This window comes from Trachypithecus francoisi, unplaced genomic scaffold (assembly GCF_009764315.1).
Source record: "Trachypithecus francoisi isolate TF-2019V2 unplaced genomic scaffold, Tfra_2.0 Lachesis_group12, whole genome shotgun sequence".
NCBI lineage: Eukaryota > Metazoa > Chordata > Mammalia > Primates > Cercopithecidae > Trachypithecus > Trachypithecus francoisi.
In genome coordinates, this window is record NW_022681457.1 from 120,881,299 (window position 1) to 120,898,873 (window position 17,575).

The 17,575-nt window shown below is 54.2% G+C and overlaps 1 protein-coding gene across 1 annotated transcript in view; it reads left to right on the top strand.

Annotated features, from left to right (window-relative positions):
* Positions 1–17,575, top strand: part of CFAP74 (cilia and flagella associated protein 74) — a 66,936-nt gene that overhangs the window by 26,148 nt on the left and 23,213 nt on the right. The window contains exons 14-22 of the mRNA XM_033228894.1: positions 1,816–1,882; positions 2,531–2,619; positions 3,152–3,216; positions 3,703–3,766; positions 4,546–4,696; positions 5,104–5,268; positions 6,021–6,180; positions 15,954–16,018; positions 16,572–16,694. Of these exons, the coding sequence (XP_033084785.1) occupies positions 1,816–1,882; positions 2,531–2,619; positions 3,152–3,216; positions 3,703–3,766; positions 4,546–4,696; positions 5,104–5,268; positions 6,021–6,180; positions 15,954–16,018; positions 16,572–16,694 (949 nt within the window). The remainder of the gene's footprint in view (positions 1–1,815; positions 1,883–2,530; positions 2,620–3,151; positions 3,217–3,702; positions 3,767–4,545; positions 4,697–5,103; positions 5,269–6,020; positions 6,181–15,953; positions 16,019–16,571; positions 16,695–17,575) is intronic.

The following is a 17,575-nucleotide window of genomic DNA, read 5'->3' on the forward strand; positions in this document are numbered from 1 at the left end:
TGGGGAGCTGATTTTAGGTCAGCCTTAGCGTCTTTGTTCCCATCTCCTTCCTCGCTTCCCTGCAGTTTTTCAGATGCTTGTAGCTCTCTGTGAAGGCGGGCATGGGGAGTGCATGCTGGAGGTCAGTGTTTGCTTTTCACTTTATGGTTACTTTTAAGTCTGAGGGGTTCTGTGTCCTCTAGTCACACTGAAGGCCTGGGATTTCTGCGGCCCACCTGTTTCTATTATTGATCCATGTGGCTTCTGGGGGCCGCATGCAGAGGTGGGTTTAGGTGGTCGCTGTGCTCTCAGCCACCGAGGCACTCCTCCCCGTGCTAGGATGAGAACTTCTTATGGACAGTTATTTTCTCTCAACAGGTTGAGACCACCACTCTCCTGCCCTCTGTCTCTTGTTGCTGGAGTGAGAGGTGGCCTCGGTCCAGGTGCTGGTGTTTTTGGAGGATACCTGGCCTTCCTCCTGCTTGCTCTGAGATTCTCTTATCCTTAACGTCCTGCAGCTCCGCTGTGCGTCTGGTGTGGGCTGATTTTTCTTAGACCTCGTTTTACTCTTGAATCTGAAGATTCAGATCTATGAACAATTTTGGGAACTTCTCAGCCCCAGCCCCTGCGGCATTGCCCCTCCCCCAATTCATTCTCCGGCTCTGCCCTCCTGCTCCTCCTTTTGAAACCTCCCCATCGGGTGGGAAATTTCTTGTCTCTTTTTCACATTGGGTGGTGCTCTAGGTGCCGCTCGGTTCACCCCTTGTCCCCTTAGTGCTGCTAATCAACGGTTGAAATTGCTTAGTGAGTTTCTTACTCAGCTGCCCTGTCTCCTCTCATTTCTAAAAATGGCAAGTTCTGTTTTGGATGAGTCTGCATTTCTTGACAGTGTCTTGTTCTTTTCTCACGTCTGGAATTCTCTATTTCTGTCTCTAACCATTTTATCCACACGTCCTCTAACTTCTCCACCCCACACTCGTGTCGTCTGAAGCGTCTGGAGCTCGGCCCTGCACTCTGCTGTGCTGGTTTGTGTGAGGCACGCACATCCACCCTCGGATTCGGCGGCTCTCCCCGGCGGCTCCATCCCGGGCTCTGTGCTGTTGGCACCAAAGCGTTTCCCTCCCAATCAGAGGGGCTTTGGGTTTGCTTTGCTGGTGCCGAGGGAACGTTGCCAGCCAGGGACACACTTTTACATTAAAACTGTGGCTTGTGCATTTCCAAACCAAGCACATTAGATAAAATCCAACCTTGTGAAATCAGCCTGGGGTCAGGAGTTCCCTGGGGAGATGCTCCCTCACCCTGATCTGGGCCAAGACAGACCAGCTCCCTCGACGGGCCTGTGCAGTGGCAGCTATTTCTCTGGTTCTTTCCCTGAAAGAGGCTGAGAGGGTCGAGGGTCCCGGCTGTCTCAGGGCTCCCAGTTCCAGCTCCCTTCCTGGCTCCTGCCACAGCCCCCTGGCCCCATATTGGTATCAAAGCCCTAGAGCCCTGATCCCAGGCCTGGCACCTGTGCCCAGGGGAACGGTGGCCCTCACTGAGCCACGGGGTCCCATTTCCTGGCAGTCGGCCTGGGGACTTGCCTCACGCCTTCACTGATTAACTCCCTTACTCCACAAATGTTCGCACACACTGGAGCGTCCCCTGCCTGCCAGGTACCGGGGGCAGCAGGGAACACAGCAGACCCAGCTCTCCCCCGAGTGAAGGTGGCTGGGCAGAGGTGCAGGGCCGGGACGGGGAGGAGGCCGGGAGACCCGGCCTGACTGCGCTCCGGGTGGCGAGGCGAGCGTTCACCCTCTGCAGCTCTAACCCCCATCTGCTGTGGGTCATGTCCTGCAGCTTTGACCCCCCGGGCCCCCTGTCAGCCGGGATGTCCTGTGAAGTGCTTGTCACCTTCAAGCCCATGGTGAGTCAAAGGGGCTGTTCTCTCTCAAAGGAGAGGTGGCGGTGGGCGGAGCCTGTGATCAGGCGCGGTGGAGCCTGCGATCCGGCGCGGTGGTGCAGACCCTGATGGAGGAAGGATGCACATGGCCTCTCAGTGAGGATCACGCAGGCCCATTTTGCTGTTTTATACCCAAAAATACACTCGACATATTCCTGAAATGTCGGGCAGAACCGCAGCGCAGCTCCTCTGCGTTAGTGGCCGAGGGCATGCCCTCTCGGGTCTATGTCGGGAGGGCTGGGATGTTCTAGGAAGCCCTGCCGGTGTGTGGCCCTCCTGAGACACCCTCTGCCGATTCCTTCCCCTGGGGTCACCCGAGCCGGGCGGGTGGCAGGTGGCCCCGGCCCAGGCAGCCACAGCACGTGTAACGGGCTAAAGTTACAGAAGAGCTGGGAGTGGTGGCTGATGCCTGTAATCCCAGCACTTTGGGAGGCCGAGGTGGGAGGGTCGCTTGGACCCCAGGTGGGGGTGGGTGGAGGGGGGTTGCGGTGAACCGAGAAGGTGCCACTGCACCCCAGCCTGGCCAGCAGAGCCAGACCCTGTCCAAAAAAAGAAAGAAAACACACAAAAGTTACAGAAGTTTATGGTGGTTGGGGTTGTTTTATTTCTCAGATAAACAAAAATCTAGAAGGAAATATCTCATTTTTGGCTCAGACGGGCGAGTTTTCAGTTCCATTGAAATGTTCAACAAGAAATGTTCGGTGAGTTCAAAGGTGTCCGAGCCAGCATTTCTCGGGGCATCCTGGCTGGGAACCGCAGTGGGACGGCATCTCCTGGGAGGGGGTGCAGCTAGGGTGGGGACCAGGTGGAGGCTCCGATCTCCACCAGGGGCCGAGCCCCTTCTTCCAACAGCAGCTTAGCTGGGCCTGAGCCGGACCTTGGGTGGGGGCCTCGAACGTGGGGCACTCAGACCAGCGCTGGAAAAATGAGACAAACCCTGCTCCGTGTGGAGCCCAGACTGCAGGGCCCGTGCCTCAGAGGAAACCTTAACATTCACAGACTGCAGGGCCCGTGCCCCAGAGGAAACCTTAACATCCATCTGAGAAGGCTCCAGTCCTTCCTACAGCTCTTGGGCAGGAGGGGGTCACCCTTGATTCTTTTTAATTAAGAAAAATTTCAAGCATAGTGGAAAACACAGAACAGTAGAACGAGGCTCCACGTGCCTACAACCCAGACCCCCAGACCCCACATCGTCCCGGACCCTGCATCGTCCCGGACCCTGCATCGTCCCAGACCCCGCATCGTCCCAGACCCCACATTGTCGGCCTCGGACACCTTTGCTTGGTCCAGCAACGGCTGTACCTGTTGCTGATCCATTTCAAAGGACATTAGTAAAATGTCAACGCTCCACCCTCAGAAACTTCAGCATCTCCAATAAACCAGAAACCCACACATCATTGTTCACCCCCCCTCGCCCACTCCTGCCGAGTAATTAGTCAGCTCGCACCGCATCTGCCACACAGCAAACGGCTCCTGGCTCAGCTGCGAGTGTGAGGCCCCCTGCGGCCGGCCCTGTCCAGGCTGGACTCCAGGGCGGCAGCTACGGCAGCACGAGCATCTCCCAGAGGACGGTGGGGACATCATATCTCCTAAGAATTCACGGGCCAAGGCAAGTCCCACGGCCCGGGCCTGCGTCGGCAGGACAGGGAGAGGCCCATCCTTGCATTAGAGGAGGAACAAGCTGGGGCAGGTGAAGGGCAGAGGCTGCCCGGTGTCCCCCCACCCCCAGCAAGATCAGCAGACGCCCTCATGGTCACCCATGATCCAGGCTACGCTGCCCCCAGCCACCTTTGATGAGCACCGTGAAACTTTCTCTGTCGTGTGCTTCCGCCTTCGCCGCGTGTCGCCGTGGGGAGGGGCTGCTGCAATCAGAGTCACTGATGGTGGTGGAGAGAGAAGTGTTTTCCTCTCAGTTTCTTCGTAGATTGGCCGACGTTTGCATATTTAGTGTGTTCCAGTCACTTTAGTCTCCCTTCCTCTTGGCACTCAAGTGGCCTTGCTGTGGCCCTGGTAGCCGTGGCCCTGGCAGCCGTGGCCCCGCTGGGGTTCATGCAGGGACCACCACCGTCCTAGGGCGCCCAAGCAGCCCCTTGCCCTGTGGCCGCCGCCTTCTCCTCAGAGTAGCCGCGGTCCGGGCGGCAGCTCCGCTGTGTGGGTTCTTGGTGAACACAGGCCCAGGACATGGAGCACCAGGGCCGTAGGAAGTCCCCCCACAGCGAGCGACGGCCAGACTCCGGCTCCCTCCTGCTCAGCCTGGGAGCACGGCAGGAGTCTGGTGCTGGCCGGCTCCACTCCAGATCAGCGTCATGGAGCACGTGCCCAGCATGGCCCCAGGTGTCCCGGCCAGAGCTGCCCCGGCCTCTCCCGCGTTTGGTCTCTGCAGTGTCAAGTGCTCCTCTGTGACAGGAGCACCGAGACCCTCGGCTCCCCTGAGCAGGGGCTTGCTTCTCCCAGGGGAGCGTCCAGGCTGGGGACTGTAAAAACAGTAAAGCCCTATCTGAACAAGGGGAGAACAGGACCCAGACGGCGCAGGGGGAAGAAGGCAGCCTCCCTTGGCTGGACCCTGGCTGCCCTCTGTGAACCACGTCCATTTGCGTCGGTGGCCCCTGGCCCTGCCCCTGGAGCAGGAGCACAGAGTGGGGAGCCCCTGGGCCTCCAAACTCAGAGCCCAGAAAAGCCTCCCGAGGAGGGGCCACCGGGCAGAGCCGAGATGTGGCCCAGGCCTGCATCTTTAGCCAGCACCAGAGCTGCTGCGGCCTGTGGCCCACGACGGGCATGGTGAGGCACCACCACGGAGGGCGTGCTCCCGTTCTGGAGGGACACTCCCTGGGTCTCTGCATCCAGAGTCCGGCTGACTGCGCCCAGGTATGACACCATCCACACTCGGGACTCCAAAGTCCCATGTCCAGGCTCCTTGTCTAGTCCCTGCGTCCTCTCACTGAACCCTTGTTACTCCTTGGCGAGGGGGTTCCTGCCTTGATGTTCTTAAAACCAGACTCACGGGCTGCACCTTGTCATGAGCAATACACGCCTGATTTCTGGGTCGAATTGTGTACCTGCTTGTGCAGTGCACAACGCGCACAAATGCTCACGGCAGCCCTGCCTGGAGCCACATGCAGCCCTCGCGCTGGGCACCCTGTGGGCCTGGCACGATGGCCCTGGGTTCACTCTGTGTCCTCTGGCAGCTTTCCCTCGACAAGGAGCTCATTGACTTCGGCAGCTACGTGGTGGGAGAGACCACGTCTCGGACCATCACACTGACCAACACTGGGGGCTTGGGCACGAGTTTCAAGTTCCTGCCAGCTTCAGAGCCCTGCGAGACGGACAACTCCCAGTCCATCCTGAAATTAGTGAGTGTGCCGTTCAGCCACGGGGGAGTGTGGGGCCCTGCCCCCCAAATCCAGTCCCGTGTGGGTGAACAGGGGTGACAATATGAGGGTGTCAACAGTGAGCCTGGGAGGAGGGCAGTGTGGGGGCCTCCTCAAATCAGCCTAAGCAGAAGAGACCAGCTTCCATAGGACACCTGCAGTCACCTGGCCTCAGGGGCAGCGGCAGCAGGACACTCCCTTTCTCAGGCATGTAGCAGCAGGGGCACTGGCCAGCAGCTCCAGGCCTGAGGGCCCCAGGAGACCCAGCCTCCCCCGACACGTCTCTGAAGCCCCAGGCGTGGGGGGTGGGAGGGCTGGACAGATGCATTCCATGGCTGCAGCTGCACCCGTTCCAAGTGTGAGCGCGTCTTGTCCTGTCCCGGGTATGGGTGTCTCAGGGCTCAGGTGGAGAGAAGGCTCAGCCTCCAGCCAGCCGAGGAGGAAGGAGGATCAGACCAAGAGGAAGATGCAGCTCACACTCCCAGGCTGGGGCAGCACAGCCATGCCCACCCGGCCTAGAGCAAGGGAGGCTCAGGGGTGACCCTGAGCCTCTGGGTGAGCTGCTGCTGTGATCCCACAACCAGGATGTGTGAGACGAGAGCAGGCAGCTGAGGGGCTACGCTGGAGCCAGGGCCCAGCCCCTGACACGGCCTGTCCTCGTGGGAGTCTGGGCAGCTGACTGGGGGAAGGAGGTGGGAAACCTCCCAAGCCAGGACGTTGATTCTCCTCTCCAGAGCAGCCTCCTGACCTATGAAGATAAAAGCTTGTATGACAAAGCTGCCACCAGCTTATCTGAGCAGCAGCTAGAGGGCACGGAGTCCTCCCAGGCGGACATGCAGAGCCGGAAGGAGCTGGAGAAGCTGGACAAGGAGCAGGAGGAGGAGCAGCCCACAGGTGAGCCGGGTTGCCAGGCCAAGGCAGGGTGGGCGGGCAGTGAGGGCCCCGGAGCAGCATTCCAGGGGGCTGAGGGGCCCAGGGGAGGGCTGTAAAGGAGAGAATTTCCCCAGGCCTTCGATGTTCAGTGACGGTTAAGCAAGAAAATATTCGTATGTGCCACTAAGTGTTGTTTTTGGAGTGGACTGAAAGGTACGCTCACGTTGACACTGACAGAAGACTTGAAGGCACTTCCAGCATTGGCCCAGCAGGCCCAGCACGGGCCACAGGGGTTGGGGAAGAGGCTCTGCGGTGCCCCCTGGAGAGGCCGGGCTGCGGGGGCTTCTGTCTAGCTCCACAGCTGTGGCTGTTGTTAGATTTGCACCAGTGGGAAGAGGCGCCAAGAAAACAGGCGGGTCCTACCCTCCCCACGCCTCCCGCCCTCCACCCCGCCGCCGTCGGGAATCACTTGCGTCTCCTCCTTGCTTCTCTTGATCATTTTCCCACATACACATCGAGATCCAGAAACCTCTGGGCTCCTCCTGGCTGTCTTCGCGTGGTGCGAGTTCCGCGTGCCCTGCAGCTCAGCGTGGAGCTGGGCCGGTTCTCCACAGCCTGTGTGAGCTGCACTTCTGGTGTGAGCCCCACTTCGTGTGTGAACCACACTTCCGGTGGGAGCCGCACTTCCGGTGGGAGCCGCACTTCCGGTGGGAGCCGCACTTCCTGTCCTCACCACTGCGTGGCGTTTCCTTTCCCAAGAGAGCCTCAGGTTCTGGATCCGTCCTCCTGCCAGCGCACGCTTGGGAGCGTTTGTGGCACACACTGTTGCAAACACGGCCACTCTGCACTTCCCCTCAGGCCTGTGTGTGAGTTCCTACAGGGCACGGGGCTGGGGTTCATGTCGGCATCACAGGGCATAGCCAGCCTCACTGGCATCAGCTAATATCAAAGTGAGTTCTTTTTCTATGGAGACAGGGTCTCACTCTGTCGCCCAGGCTGGAGTGCAGTGGTGCAGTCACAGCTCACCGCAGCCTCGACTTCCCGGGCTCAAGCAGTCCTCCTGCCTCAGCTCCTGAGTAGCTGGGAGTACAGGCACACACCACCACACCTGGCTAGTTTTTGTATTTTTTGTAGAGACAGGGTTTCACCATGTTTCCCAGGCTGGTCTTGAACTCCTGAACTCATGCTATCTGCCCACCTCAGCCTCCCAAAGTGCTGGATTACAGGCATGAGTCACCTCGCCCAGCCCACTGAGTTCTTTTTCAAAGTGGTGGTGTAAGTTTACACTCCCACCAACAGTGTACAAGACTGTGCTGTTCAGTGTGGCTGTCACTGCCGTATCTGGTTATTTAAACTTAAATTGATCCAAATTAGATAATAGTGAAAATTCAGGTCCTCCTCCACAAGGGCCACATTTCACGTGCTCCACAGTGACCTGTGGGCAGCGGCTGCCCTACTGGACAGCCCGGAAGCCCAGCTCTGCCTGGTCACGGAGAGTCCTACAGGGCCACACTGGGCTTGAGGGCCTCGCTTCACGTCCTCAGGAGGGCGAGGTCCGACGGCCCGGGGCTGCCTGTCTGGGGGGTCTGCACCACGGTCCGCCGTTGAGATGTTGCTTTGTGATTTCGCAGATCACCAGTGAGATTGCATGTCTTTCCATGGGCCCATTTACCAGTTGTATTTTCTTTGGTGTGGCATCTCTGTTTAAGGCTTTCCCTCGTTCTTCTGTGGGGTTGTTTGTCTTCTTCTCATTCATTCACAGGAGCTCTTCATGCACCCGGATCCCAGCCCTCGTCCCTGAGGAATGTTGCAGGTGCTGCCTCGAGTCTGTGGCTGGGCCCTTCCTCTCCCTTTATGATGTCTTTTCTCAAATCAAAGTTCTTCAGTCCAGTCTTTGCATATTTACCAATCATTTCTATTGGAATTTGGTTTTTTTTGCTTTTTAGGCAATTTTTTCTCCTCCAGGGTCATAAAGACATAGGACATTGCTTTTGTGTTGAGGTGTACGATCCACCTCAAATTCACTCCTGCTTGTGGTGGAAGTCAGGGCTGAGGTTCATTTCCCCTGGTGCATGTTCATGTATTCCACGGAACAAGTGGACTCTGCTATCCATTCGATCCATTCATTATCCGTGTCAAAAATTAATTGACTAGCCAGGCACAGTGGCTCACACCTGTAATCCCAGTACTTTGGGAGGCTGAGGCAGGCGGATCACTTGAGGTCAAGAGTTTGAGACCAGCCTGGCCAACACGGTGAAACCCCGTTTCTACTAAAAATACAAAAAAGTAGCCAGGCGTGGTGGCATGCACCTGTAATCCCAGCTACTTGGGTGGCTGAGACAAGAGAATTGCTTGAACCTGAGAGGCGGAGGTTGCAGTGAGCTGAGATTGCACCACTGCACTCCAGCCTCGTCTATGAGAGTGAAACACTGTCTCAAAAAAAAAAAAAAAAGAAAGCCAATTGACCATATAATCATGAGCTTATATAGTTCTCGCCTCTTTTTTCTGATTAATTGATCCGTTTAATTATTCTTATGCCAGAGCCATTGTCTTGGTTATCATGGACTCAGACAAAGCCTTGAAGCCAGGTGGTGTAAGTCACCCAACTTTGTTATTTTTTTCACAATATTTGCGTTAGGGCCTCAGGATAGTTTAGGTCCTTTACATTTCCACATAAATTGTAGAATCGGCTTTTTTATTTCTACCAAAAAGCATAGCATGAATCTGATTGGCATAGCATTGAATCTATAGATCAATTTGGGGAGAATTGATATCTTATCAGTATTGAGGCCGGGCGCGGCAGTTCACACCTGTAATCCCAGCACTTCAGGAGGCCAAGGCAGGAGGATCGCTTGAGCTCAGGAGTTTGAGACCAGCCTGGGAAACATAGGGAGACCCCATCTCTACTAAATTTTTTTTTAATTAGCCAGGTGTGGTGATGTGCCTCTGCAGTCCCAGCTACTTGGGGGACTAAGGCAGGAAGATGGCTTGAGCCCAGGAGGTCGAGGCTGCAGTAACCCGTGACTGCACCACTGCACTGCAACCTGGGCGACAGACCTTGTCTCAAAAAAAAAAAAAAAAAAAAAATTGAATCTTTTAATTCATAACCATTATCTCCCCGTTTAACTAGGTCTTTCTTTTCCTTTTCTTTCTTTCTTCTTTCTCTCTCTCTCTCTCTCTCTCTTCCTTTTCTTTCTTTTTCTTTCTTTCATCAACATGTCATACAGTTTTGGTCTGTTTATCCAGTCTGACAGTCTTTGACTTTCTTTAGAACATTTAATCTATTTAAATGTGTTGTGATGATTGATACATGTGGATTCGTTTCTGCCGTCTTATTTTGTGCTTTACATTGGTCTTGCTTTTTTGTTTCTTTTCTTTTTTTTTTTTTTTTTTTAATTTTATACTCTGACCTTTTATCCTCTCTCTTTATTTTCTTCTCTACTCATTACAATGACCCCTGGCCTTTGAATTGGCCTCAGAACTGGAAACACCTTGATCAGGCCCAGTGGCTCACGCCTGTAATCCCAGCACTTGGGGAGGCCAAGGCGGGTGGATCGCCTCAGCTCAGGAGTTCGAGACCACGCAGGGCAACATGGTGAAACCCCATCTCTACTAAAAATACAAAAATGGGCCGGGCGCGGTGGCTCAAGCCTGTAATCCCAGCACTTTGGGAGGCCGAGACGGGCGGATCACGAGGTCAGGCGATCGAGACCATCCTGGCTAACACGGTGAAACCCCGTCTCTACTAAAAAAAAAAAACTAGCCGGGCGAGGTGGCGGGCGCCTGTAGTCCCAGCTACTCGGGAGGCTGAGGCAGGAGAATGGCGTAAACCCGGGAGGTGGAGCTTGCAGTGAGCTGAGATCTGGCCACTGCACTCCAGCCTGGGCGACAGAGCGAGACTCCGTCTCAACAACAACAACAACAACAAAATACAAAAATGAGCCAGGAATGGTGGCAGGCACCTGTAGTCTCAGCTACTCCAGAGGCTGAGGCAGGAGAATCTCTTGAAGCCGGGAGGTGGAGGTTGCAGTGAGCCATGTTTCTCATGGAATTCCCTGCGTGCTGAGCCAAAAGCTGTGCTCTTCTGAGGGAGGTTGTCTGTGCATTGGCCACTCACCAACGCTCTTTCAGCCTGGACGGTATTCTCTGCAGTCTGCATGAGACAGTTTGCATCACACAGGCTGGTCTCAAACTCCTGACCTCAAGTGACCCACCCATCTCAGCCTCCCAAAGTGCTAAGATTACAGGCATAAGCCACCACGCCTGGCCATCAAGCAGATTTTCTATACTGTAGGAACTAACCATTGGAACACTTAATTAAAATGTGAATTATCCCAGAACTATCTATGGATGAATGCAGTTCCAACCAAAATTCCAGGAAGATTTTTTAATGGAAATTGACAAGTTGATTGTAATGTTTATATGGAAATCCAAAGGACCTAAAGTGACCAAAACAATTTTGAAAAAACAAATTTCAAGGACTTACACTACCTGATTTCAAGATTAATATAAAGTACAGTAACAAGACAGTGTGGTGTTAGACAGAGACAGAGGCCCAATGGAACAAAATAATCCAAAAATAGACACATAATTATAGTCAACTGGTTTTGAACAGAGGTGCAAAGGTAATTGCTTGGAGAAAGAACAGTCTTTTCAACAAGTGAGGCCATAACAATTGGATAAACATAAGCCCCGTCATATAGTCTGGTTCTGTGTCCCCACCCAGGTTTCATCTCAAATTGTAATCCCAACGTGTGGAGAGAGGAAAGTGACTGAATTATGGGAGTGGTTTCCCCATGCTGTTCTTATAATAGTGAGTGAATTCTCATGAGATCTGATGCTGTTATAAACGCGTTCTCGGCCGGGCGCGTGCTCAAGCCTGTATCCCAGCACTTTGGGAGGCCGAACGGGCGGATCACGAGGTCAGAGATCAAGACCATCCTGGCTAACCGGTGAAACCGTCTCTACTAAAAATACAAAAACTAGCCGGGCGAGGTGGCGGGCGCCTGTAGTCCCAGCTACTCGGGAGGCTGAGGCAGGAGAATGGTGTAAATCTGGGAGGCGGAGCTTGCAGTGAGCTGAGATCCGGCCACTGCACTCCAGCCTGGGCAACAGAGCGAGACTCCGCCTCAAAAAAAAATAAATAAATAAAATAAACGCGTTCTCACCCCTCTCTCTCCTGCCACCATGTGAGACGTGCCTGCTTCCCCTTCCAACCCCCATGACTGTAAGTTTCCTGAGGCCTCGTCAGCCAGGTGGAACTGTGAGTCAGTTAAACCTCTTTCCTTTATAAATTACGCAGTCTCGGGCAGTTCTTTCTAGCAGTATGAAACAGACTAATGCGCCCCCCTCCAATTTAACTTTAATTCGTTCCTCATACTGTAAACAAAAATTTATCAAAATAGATCATGTACCTAAAAGTTAAACCTAAAAATATAAAACCCCCCCCCCGAAAAAAACAAAGGAGAGAATGTGTGGCCCTAGGTGAGGCAAAGGTTCTTCTTAGACATAACATTGAAACTATGGCCCATGGTTTAAAAATTGTAAACTGGACTTCACCAAAACCAAGAACGTCTGCTGTTTGAAAGACACTATTAAGAGACTGCAGAGATAAGCCACAGACTGGCAGAAAGCATTAGCAAATCACAAATCTGATAAAGAATTTGTATTCAAACTATGTAATTTTCAAAATTTAATTGGAAAATAACCCAGTCAAAAAATGGACAAAAGACTGGGCATGGTGGCTCACACCTGTAATCCCAGCACTTTGGGAGGCCGGGGTGGGCAGATCACCTGAGGTCAGGAGTTTGAGACCAGCCTGGCCAACATGGCGAAACCCCGTCTCTACTAAAAATACAAAAACTAGCTGGACATGGAGGCAGGCGCCTGTAATCCCGGCTACTTGGGAGGCTGAGGCAGGAGGCGGAGTTTGCAGTGAGCCGAGACTGCGCCTTTGCACTCCAGCCTGGGCAACGAGAGTGAAACTCCGTCTCAAAAAAAAAAAAAAAAAAAAAAGGGCAAAAGAACTAAACAGATGCTTCACCAGAGAAGATGTGTGGATGAGAAATTAGCACATAAAGAACTAAACAGATGCTTCACCAGAGAAGACGTGTGGATGAGAAATTAGCACATGAAAAGATGCTCACCATCATTAAACATGAGATGAAGAAAATGTCAATTAAAACCACAATGGGATACCACTGCACACCTGTATGAACAGCTAAATTATAAACAAAAAACAAAAAGTTTGACAATAGCAAGTGCCGGTGAGGAGCAGCTGGAACTCCAGTGCTGCCCCTGGGGATGCAGAATGGCACGGCCACCAGCGAAACGCTCAGCAGCACAGCCAGACGCCCACCAGTGCTACTCCTAGGTATCCACCAAGAGAAGCGAAAACTTAAATCCACGCAAAAACCTGTGTGTGAATGTTTGTGGAGAGCTTATTTACAGTTGGCAAAAACCTACGACCCTAATGTCTCACACCATCTCGGCCTCCCAAAGTGCTGGGATTACAGGCTTGAGCCACCGTGCCCGGCCATTTTTTTTTTTTTTTTTAAGGAATAAATTGCATATAGTAAAATGGACTCTTCTTAGTGGAACTTTCTGCAAGTTTTGACAGATGCATGTGGTCGTACACTCGTCACGGCAGTCAAGGCGCTGAACAGCCCCATCGTGCCCGTGTCGCCTGTGCCCCTTTCTAGCCAACCCCTTCCCCTGCCCCAGCAACCGGTGATCTATTTTGTCTCTACAGTTTTGCCGTTTTTAGCCAAAATATTCTTTTTCTAGAATGTCACAAAAATGGACTCACAGAGCTTACAGTCTTTTGTGTCTGAGTTCTTCCCCTTAGCACGATGCATTTGAGACTGGTCCACAGCACTGCCTCTGTCAAAGGTTTTGTCTGGCCGGGCGCGGTGGCTCAAGCCTGTAATCCCAGCACTTTGGGAGGCCGAGGCGGGCAGATCACGAGGTCAGGAGATCGAGACCATCCTGGCTAACACAGTGAAACCCCGTCTCTACTAAAAATACAAAAAACTAGCCGGGCGAGGTGGCGGGCGCCTGCAGTCCCAGCTACTCGGGAGGCTGAGGCTGGAGAATGGCGGGAACCCAGGAGGCGGAGCTTGCAGTGAGCTGAGATCCGGCTACTGCACTCCAGCCTGGGCGACAGAGCAAGACTCCGTCTCAAAAAAAAAGAAAAAAATCACTCACACAGAAACAACAGAAAGTCCTGCCATTGACTGGGCACGGTGGCTTACACCTGTAATCCCAGCCCTTTGGGAGGCCAAGCAAATCACTTAAGGTCAGGAGTTTGAGACCAGCCTGGGCAACATGGCAAAACCCCATCTCTACTAAAAATACAAAAAACTTTGCCAGGCATGGTGGCACGCACCTGTAATCCCAGCTACTTGAGAGGCTGAGGCACTTGAATCGCTTGAACCCAGGAGGCTGAGGTTGTGGTGAGCTGAGATCGCACCATTGCACTCCAGTCTGGGCGAAGGAGCAAGACTCTGTCAAAGAAAGAAAGAAGAAGAAAGAAAGAAGGGAGGGAGGGAAAGAAAGGAGGGAGGATGGGACGGAGGAAGGAAGGAAGGAAAGAAAGGAAGGAAGGGAGGAAGGGAAGAAGGAAGGGAGGAAGGAATTGCAGTAGTCTTGCACGTTTCAGACATAGGTATTATCAGACATCAAAGATCAAATAAGGGCCAGGCACGGTGGCTCAAGCCTGTAATCCCAGCACTTTGGGAGGCCGAGACGGGTGGATCACGAGGTCAGGAGATCGAGACCATCCTGGCTAACACGGTGAAACCCCGTTTCTACTAGAAATACAAAAAAAAAAAATTAGCCGGGCGCGGTGGCGGGCGGGCGCCTGTAGTCCCAGCTACACGGGAGGCTGAGCCAGGAGAATGGCATGAACCCGGGAGGCGGAGCTTGCAGTGAGCTGAGATCCGGGCACTGCACTCCAGCCTGGGTGACAGAGCAAGACTCCGACTCAAAAAAAAAAAAAAAAAAAAAAAAGATCAAATAAGGATGCTTAATATATTGAAAAGTACTACATGGTGAGACCCCATCTCTACAAAGAAGAAAAATTAGCCAGGCATGGTGACATGCACCTATGGTCCCAGCTACTCAAGATGCTGAGCCGGGAGGATTGCTTGAGCCCAGGAAGTTGAGGCTGCAATGAGCTGTGATCACGCCACTGCATTGCAGCCTGGGTGACAGAGTGAGACCCTGCCAAAAAAAAAAAAAAGAAGAAGAAGAAAGAAAAGAAAATACTAGAATAAGGAGACCAGGCCATGGTAGCTCATGCTTATAATCCAATACTTTGGGAGGCCAACACAGGAGGATCGCTTAAGCCCAGATGTTTGAGATCAGCCTGGGCAACATAACAAGACACTGTCTCTACCAAAAAATATATAGATATACACACATATATATAAATTAGCCAAGCATGGCGGCATGCACCTGTGGTCACTTGAAACCAGGAGACCAAGGCTGCAGGGAGCAGTGATTGCACCACTGCACTCCAGCCTGGGCAACAGAGTGAGACCTTGTCTCTAAAAACCAGAAAACTGCTGGCCCCAGAATCTGACCACCTGGGCTCAGGTCCAGGCTCCTGTTGCCGTGGTGATCCTGAGGCAGCCAGAGTGGAGGGCAGCTGACCCAGCTGCACCCCTTCCACGTTCAGAACCGGGGGCCCTTGGCCGGGCATGGTGGCTCACGCCTGTAATCCCATCACTTTGGGAGGCCGAGGCAGGCGGATCACAAGGTCAGGAGTTCAAGACCAACCTGGCCAATATGGTGAAACCCCATCTCTACTAAAAATGCAAAAATGAGCCAGGCATGTGGCAGGTGCCTGTAGTCCCAGCTACTTGGGAGGCTGAGGCAGGAGAATGCCATGAACCTGGGACGCAGAGGTTGCAATGAGTCAAGATCACACCATTGTACTCCAACCTGGATGACAGACCGAGACTCTGTCTCAAAAAAAAAAAAAGAACAGGGGTCCCTGCGGCCTTTACAACTCCAGACCTCAGAAATAATGTGCACAGTGTTTTGAAGTCGTCACCCAGCTCTGGAAGAGCCCTGCCGTCCAGACGCTGAGCCCAGGGCAGGCTCTGGCAAGCCCACTGGGGCTCCCCACGGTGACCTGGCCTGGCCGGCGGCCCAGCTGCTCTGACCCAACCCAGCAGCGCGACAGAGGCCAAAGGAGAACGCCAACCTGCGTGTGGCCTCTCGAATTGCATCTATTCAGGTGCAAAGTCAACAAAAAGTCCTGCCCGGACTTGCAAGGAAACAGCTCTGCTACCCGGGGCCTTGCTGACCAACTGCCGGCAGGTGCCCCCAGAACCCAGCAGCAGATGGAAACCGGGAGCCCGCCACGGGGACGTGATGACTCAAACACACCAGTAGCAGGTACCCGTAGGGAACACGTACGCTACATCTGTGGGAAGTTAGGTTACCAGATATGATGGTAAGAGAAGAAACATCCCCAAAAGATGATACTGTTTTAGAATTTTCTGGACTTAGCTGTCCTTCCCACTCCAGCCTCTAATACCCTTGCCCTGGGGCTGGCAGGTCGTGAGAAAATGGAGGTCCTTGGGGGAGGGCTTCCAAAGCCCTCCAGGCACCATGGGGACTGGCTGCACACCCTCTCTGGGCCTGGGTCCCCCAAGGGGCCACTATGGCCAGAAAGGACAGAGCCCAGGATATGGGTTTGGAGGCGGTGACCACGTCCCGAGGGGCCCTGGGCCACACGCCTTCACCCTGCCAACCCCCACCTCTGGATCCCCCTTTTCTTCCAGAGCCGGAGAGATTAACCACAGTGATACCTCCCAGCGAAGAGCAGACGGAGATCACGCTGGGGGAGGTCAGCCAGCTCAGGCCCTAAAACAGCTGCCACAATCCGAGACACTGCCCACCTTCCCCCAGCCCCAGCTGCACCCCGACCCACTGGCCCTAGCCGCCAGGTGGCCCTTGCATTTGACCAGAGATGGGCCGGACGGTGTCCACCGGGCACTTGCAGCCTCCAGGCCTCTTGTAATCTCAGCTGGCATGGGGCCACCGCCTCCCCAAGCCGGGGCTGTGCAGGACCCACAGGTGGTTTCCTGGATATGGGGCACTGGGTGAGACGTGGGGTGGACGCTGGCCGTGGCCTCCCTGGCTGGGGCACGGCCCTGAGCTCATGAGCAGGAGAGGATGTGGAGGAGTTCAGGCTGCCTCCAACTCCCCTGGCTGGGATCCCACGACAGTAAGTCCTCCAAGGGCTGGGCCAGGCCCAGGACATCTGTGGCCAAGTGGCCACCCAGGGACGTGGGTCCCGCCACCTTCCATCCTTGCAGCAGCGCACCACTGTGAGGGTTGGGAAGGGGTCCTGAAAGCCAGGAAGCTTGGCAGACCCCATGGCATCTCTTCCTGTGCAGATAACAGAGGGGGAAATTGGCCCCTTCAGCTCCATCAAAGTGCCCGTCATCTTCACCCCGGTCGTCCCAGGAAACGTCCAAGCCAGGTTCAAGGTCATGTTTAAGAACCCCCAGTGCCCAACGGTGAGTATTCCTGCTGTCATGCCACACGCACGCCCTGGCCCCTGCCTCCACAGCCTCGTGCAGCAGCTGCCCTTGGCCACAAAGTCGCCATTTGCCCATGCAGGGATGGCCAGTTGGTGGCACAGATGGTTGACACCACAGTTTACAACACACACACATGCACACTGGCATACACAGGCAGACATGCTTCTATGAGCACACACACGCATGCCCATGCAAAAACATGCATGTATACACGTGCACACACACAGAGCCATTGTTCTTTTTTCTTTTCTTTTTTTTTTTTTTTGAGTCAGGATCTCGTTCTGTCACCCAGGCTGGAATGCAGTGGCAGGATCACAGCTCACTTCAGCCTCTAATCCCTGGGCTCAAGTGATCCTCTTGCCTCAGCCTCTCAAGTAGCTGGGATTACAGGTGCACGCCACCACATGCGGCTAACTTCTGTATTTTTCATAGAGATGGGGTTTCGCCATGTTGTCCAGGCTGGTCTCGATCTCCTGACCTCAAGTGATCCACCCACCTTGGCCTCCCAAAGTGCTGGGATTATAGGAGTGAACCACCGCGCCCAGCCCCAGGCGACAACTTTCTATGCTTAAAAATTCCTCTGCACCCCCTCTGCACTCCCATGGGCTGGGGCGGTTGCCTGTCCCAGGCTGTGGCTCCTCGCATCCTCCAAAGTGTTCAGAGTCCTCGGCTCCCCCCACAGCACCAGGACAGTACCACTGCCTAGGCGGCTTTGTGCTGGGCTGCTGCACTTCCCCAGCCCGGGGCTTGCTGGCCCTCCCAAAACCTGACTCATCCCCTCCAACCTCCTGAGGCCCCAGGAGTCAGTGCTTGGGGAGAAGCACTATCTCGGCTCACTGCAACCTCTGCCTCTGGGG